Source organism: Neltuma alba, unplaced genomic scaffold (assembly GCF_004799145.2).
Source record: "Neltuma alba isolate B1F8T4 unplaced genomic scaffold, ASM479914v2 tig00010342_pilon, whole genome shotgun sequence".
Classification (NCBI taxonomy): Eukaryota; Viridiplantae; Streptophyta; class Magnoliopsida; order Fabales; family Fabaceae; genus Neltuma; species Neltuma alba.
This window is the reverse complement of record NW_021635252.1, coordinates 487,956-493,825: the sequence shown is the minus strand read 5'-3', so window position 1 is coordinate 493,825 and position 5,870 is coordinate 487,956. Positions and strand designations below refer to the sequence as shown.

General features: G+C 36.1%; 1 protein-coding gene across 2 annotated transcripts; it reads left to right on the top strand.

Moving 5' to 3' along the window:
• Positions 1–415: 415 nt before the first annotated feature.
• LOC114755851 (transcription repressor KAN1-like) lies at positions 416–5,440 on the top strand. Of its 2 annotated transcripts, none has more exons than XM_028944732.1 (6): positions 416–1,919; positions 2,095–2,171; positions 2,758–2,803; positions 3,317–3,443; positions 4,872–4,968; positions 5,112–5,440. In XM_028944732.1, exons 1-6 carry the CDS (start codon positions 1,028–1,030, stop codon positions 5,220–5,222), a joined length of 1,350 nt encoding a protein of 449 aa, XP_028800565.1. In that variant the 5' UTR covers positions 416–1,027; the 3' UTR covers positions 5,223–5,440. The 2 variants fall into 2 exon arrangements, with proteins under 2 accessions (XP_028800565.1, XP_028800564.1); XM_028944731.1 differs by having other exon boundaries at positions 4,869–4,968.
• Positions 5,441–5,870: the final 430 nt, after the last annotated feature.

The following is a 5,870-nucleotide window of genomic DNA, read 5'->3' as shown; positions in this document are numbered from 1 at the left end:
TTTGTGGAGATAACTCATATATATACTAAAGAAAAAAAATTACTTTATAAATAGAACCACAGTGTAATAATAAGTAAAGTGAAAAAGGATATAAGCAGGGCATTGAAATTACATGTGGGATTCATCAAAACCTTTGTAGAGACAGGAAAGTAACAGTGCTATGACTTAGCCTTCCCATTTGAGCAAAGAAATAAGTGTCCAGTTTTATATATATATGAACAGTGAGAGAGAGAGAGAGAGAGAGAGAGAAGCGAAGAGTGTGGGGGAAAAGGAATGACACATGAGGGTGTAATTTTTTTTATCCCGTCGACTCCGGGGAAGGGAAATCCAAGGTGACCTTATTTTTTGGGTTACATTTTGTTTTCTTAATTGCTATCTCATTCTTAGAGAGAGAGAGAGAGAGAGAGAATGTCATCCCTTATTGCTCCTCTTTCTTCATCGCCTTCACCTTGCTTATTCTAGTAGTGTCATTTTCCGAGATATACTCCCCAGGACAACAGCCTCCCAAATCCACCCCCTCCTCTCTCTCTGTGTTTTTCACTTTCCATTCCTTTTTCCTTCCTCTCCCTCCTCCTCCTCCTCAGTTCAGTCCCTTCCCCTTCTTCTTCTTCGGAAGGAATTCGTAAAGGCGGTCTTCATATTCAGTACTTCTGTGTTGAGTTTGTTTAATTCCTTTGTTTCTTGTTGCCTATCTCTCTCTCTCTCTCTCTCTCTCTCTGAGTCTTCTTCTCCTGCAAAGCCATCAGATATTCTTTTTCTGAGAGTGCAGAAAGAAGAAAAGCAAAAGAGAGAGGGAGCAGCAACCAATCTTCCCCTCCTCAAGTGTGAATATTATCGCAGTCGTATCGAGTCTCATTTAGCTTGTCAATTACTATTGCACTTTGCTTTTCTGTTTGTTTCGTATCAGATTTATTCTTTTCTACACAAATAAAAAGCCAAATCTCTCCTCTCTCTCTCTCTCTGATATATTTATATATTCTGTAACAAAGAGGAGCCTTCCATCAAGCTTTGTTCCTTTTAAAAGAAGATGCCCTTGGAAGCAGGGATTTTCATTGAGCCTCCACCTGCTTCTTCTTCTTCGTCGACCTCTGCTCCTCCTGATCTTTCTCTTCACATAAGCCCTCCATCAACTTCTTCTTTGATTTGCAGCAACAATAACTATGAAGCTCGGCACTACAGTACTAATAATTCTTCTTCAAACTCTAATTTCTCTTCTTCTTTATCTGCTCCTCGCTTTCATGCCCAAACTGAACTCTCACTGGGAAGCAATTTTGCTTGTGCAACGCAAGAACCAGTGACCCACCATAGCAAAAATAACGGCAACGCGAACCCTTATTTTCAGACCCCCCACCATCACCATTTTCTTCACCGCCAGATTAATCCCAATAATATGAATAACTATGGAGTATCATTGCTTGATGTGTCTCCTTCTTCTTCGCCGGACGGATTGAGGCCCATCAAAGGGATTCCGGTGTATCACAACCGTTCGTTCCCTTTCTTGCCGGTGGACCAAAACTACAAGGATAATCATCATCATCATCAGCAGCAGCAGCAGCAAGCCAGGATGTGCTTTTACAATCCTTCTTTCCCTTCTTCTTCTTCTTCGTCTCCTTCGGGTTCTCCGTACATGGCGGTGGCTGCCGGGGGGTTGGATCCCGTGTCGGCGGCGGCGTATAGGGGGGGTGGCACCGGCAGGTTTAATGGGATTTCTGGAGACGCTTTCAAATCTCATCATCATCAGTATGGGATGGTCGGGCCATCTTCTTCACATGACGCGTCTCCCAGTAGTGGGCTCATGAGATCCAGATTCTTGCCTAAGTTTCCCACTAAACGCAGCATGAGAGCTCCCAGAATGCGGTGGACCACCACCCTCCATGCTCGGTTCGTTCACGCCGTCGAGCTTCTCGGCGGCCATGAAAGTAATCAACTAACTAATCACACTCTTTGTTTTATCTTATTATACATTTATATATGTATATATATTCTCTTATCAATACATGATCAGAATTAGGTTGGTCTTCTCTTTTTGTTTCCAAACAAACAAGTCTGAGATAATGGTTATATATTGATCAGAAAGGTGAATTTTTAATGTAGGAGCGACTCCGAAATCAGTTCTAGAACTGATGGATGTGAAGGATCTTACATTAGCTCATGTCAAAAGCCATTTACAGGTACAGACACAGAGAATATTATTGCTTAATGACTTTAGTTTAATTATTAATTTCATCGATCCAACACCATCATTTTCTTATTAATCTCTCTCTCTCTCTCTCTACTGTCATGGGTTTTTGTGGTGTTGGTGGTCTTATGGTCTATCTATCTATCCTTCCGGCACAGTCGCCGATGAAGAAAGAAAGGCAGTGAATGAATTAAAGACGCTACTCTATAATATAGCGAGAAGTGAGCTCAGTTAGGAAGGTGCCATTAAGTTTACGGTCTGTGTCTGAGACGACCACACAGACACACAGCCTTCTGCTTTCAATAGAGAGAGAGAGAGAGAGAGAGATAGATAACAAGACAAAAATCATCATTTCCCAATAATACACTTCTCCAATTACAACCTTATCAAACATCAACCTCGTGATTAATGACCAAACCCACTCATTTCACCACAATATACTATGGAAGAATCGGACTACTTTTCTCCTTTTAAATTAGGAATTTACCATTAACTAAATAATGGGCATCGTTTTTAATAGTTATATATGTTGATTATTCTATCCTTATATAGTAAAAGTGGCTTATTATTTGATGCAGATGTATCGAACTGTTAAGACCACTGACAAGCCTGCAGCCTCTTCAGGTAATTCGTGTTGCTTTAATCCTTATTACTTCAAAATTTTGATTTTAGCAGCCTTATCTTTTTTCCTTAGAGAGACGTATGGTCATATGAATGTTTTGTCAAAACAAAATAAAGAAAAGGGAAAAAAAAAAAAGAGTCACTGATCAGATGTGTGTTTCTTTTCAGACCCATTTGTTTTTACCTTGGCTTTTCTCAATTTTACTGTAAACACCCTTCTTTTCTTTCTCTTTGGCTCTCTTCTATGTACCTTTACACTACCCCAAACTCAAACCCCTTTTGCCCTTGACCTAGAGATTTCACATGTACATGCTGCTCACATGTCTAAAACTGCATTATATAAATATATAATGAATCTAATGTTTGTGCGCATATATATATATATATATATATATATTCATATCTGAAACTGCATTTCTACTAAAGAGATCTGCAATATATTCATATCTGTTTGTATACATATGAAATGAAGTTCTGGGATTTAATATTGGAAGGCTTGGGATTTTGATGATGCAGGCCACTCGGATGGATCTGGAGAAGATGACATATTTGCAGATCAAAGAGGAAGCAGAACAGATCGATCAGCACAGCAAGATATGGACTACTCTTCTACAACCACCACTCTATGGAGCAATTCTTCAAGGTACGTACAAGTTATATATATATATATATATATTGAATATGTTCAGAGAAGTCAAGCATCTTTAGGCTGAGTTTGAATAATGATAATATGATTCACGTACCCTTCTGGAGGTTCATATATATATATATTTGATTAATATAATTATATGTGTGAGAGATGCTGTAGTACGAGGGCTTTGCATTGCTTTTTTGCTTTTAAATTTGCATGGGTTTTCACTGTTAGAACTCAATGCGAAACCCACGTCCTTGGTGTATATTTATAATTTTTTCTTCCTTTGGACGAATAAAAAGGGCTCTTGTTTGTGGCAGCTTTTGCTTTACTTGTGGTTGGTTTCTTGTTTCTTTTAATTTCTTTTTTCTTCTTTTATATGTATATGTATGCGATATCTTTTGCACCTTAAACAAGTTTTCCACGTAGGTACATTATTTGTGGCTTTTTTGGTATAATAAAGGAAAGCTATAAGACATAATCAAAACGTTAACTAGGATTAAAGGAAGGCACCCCCACACCTGCATATATGCACAGAGACACTTTTTCTTTTCTTTTTTTCTCCCCTTTAATTTACGCGTCTATATATAATCAATTATGCTTTAGATGAGAATGAGTGAAATTTTGTCAAAGATGTGGTTCTTATTCTCCCTTCCATGGACATTTCGAATAACCAAAAGAGAAAAAAAGATTAATTCCTTCATTTTGAGTGCTTCTTATACATTTCTTCAAATATTCTCACATTAGGCAAGGAAAAAGTGCGTACGTGTTGTGTGCTTTGTACTTGTGCTTTAGTTTTTCCTTGTTTTTTTTTATGTGGAAGATATGTTATAACTTTAATTATAGCCATAAACTCAGGTTTTTCTCGGGGAATACAATGCGCACGTCGTAATATAAGACGATCATCAAGTTAAATTCCGGAAACATTCCAAACTAAATTAAATATATATAATTACAGATTTTAACTTAATAGAGTGTAGGTGAGGTCTAATTTGAATTACGTGTATAAGTTTCAACTACATATGAAAGTCTTGTCTTCTTAAACATATAAAGCCATCAATACTCCCTCAGATAAAATACTACTCGTAAAAATTTACTCAACTTCAGAATGTTAATTAAATTGGTGTGTTGTGTGGTAATAATAATAATACTTTCTATATATCTTAATGTCTGGAATGGAAAAAAGATAGTTCAATTACGTCGATCACAAGTTTCCCCACAAAGTTAATTAGAGCACTTTATATATAAGTATACCATTAATTATATACTCTACTGATCTTAAACCCACATTTCCTTGCTTCGCATAGAAACAGATAATTTCAAAAACACAGAATCTTGGGATGATTAATCATTATGATGCAAATAACTTATCATATTATAGTTAAGGGTAAGGCAATTTTTAATTGTTTTTTTCGTTTGGGTTTGGGAAATGATCAGTAGTAGAGAGCCATGGCTTCAAAATAGTACCAAGGAGACGGATAGTCTAAGACCTGCCTTGCAGACACCACCATTATCATCATCAGGGCATCAAATTCAGGTACCCCCCTCTATGACATTAATTTCTTCTATTTAATTAATTTTTTTAATGTTTGTACACATATGGTGTTGGATGAGTAGTTCAAAATCATTAAATTCTGGGAAAAAAGTATAAACCCTAGCTGCGTACTTATATGTGTGCAGGAGTGTGATTCAAGGCAAATGAAGGACAACAACATATCATGCATTAATTTGGAGTGCAAGAACCCAAGCTTGGAGTTTACGTTAGGAAGACCAGATTGGAATGGCAAATGACATGCCTAATTAATTAATAATTTTGATTATTAATTATGAGTTTATTATTACCTCTCAATCCATATCATTCATCCAAATTATATATACTAGTCTTTATGCTTTTCATCATCATCATCATCATAATCTTTCATGATTTAATGGAGAGGGCGAGTTACATATATATCATTTGGCTCCAACTGGAGAAAGATCAATTAAGGGGCCTCATACTTTTATATATAGTTCTACCTTGGTGATTTAGCCTCTTTGTTTTTTTTTTTTTTGAGTCTCTTATGATCATTTCATGGACATTTTTGTTGAGTTTTTTTTTCTTAATTTCATTAATGTACAAGAAAGAAAAGAGAAAAAAAACTTTGATAAGATATATAGATCGAGGAGGTGGGTTGAAACTTTTTCCTGTTTTAATTTCTCAGTTTTGTTGCCCATTAGCTACTCCCCTTCTCCCAATACTTTTGAAAAGGTTATTAAGGAATGAGAACATCCTCTCTTGAAAAAATAAAATAAAAATAAAATAAAATTAATTATTAATTTATACAGGAATCAATATATCTAGTATGAAAAACCGAATGTTTTTATAATCCCAGTCTTAAAGTTGGTGATGAGATATTGCCTTAAACTTGATACCGAATAAAATTTCACCATATATAATTA

Bases quoted from the DNA above. Each gene is read 5' to 3' on its own strand.
- LOC114755851 (XM_028944731.1), top strand. From the start codon at position 1,028: ATGCCCTTGGAAGCAGGGATTTTCATTGAGCCTCCACCTGCTTCTTCT. The intron at 1,920-2,094 runs GTAATCAACTAA...TTTTTAATGTAG, and splicing joins GCTTCTCGGCGGCCATGAAA to GAGCGACTCCGAAATCAGTT. The intron at 3,444-4,868 runs GTACGTACAAGT...GGAAATGATCAG, and splicing joins CTATGGAGCAATTCTTCAAG to TAGTAGAGAGCCATGGCTTC.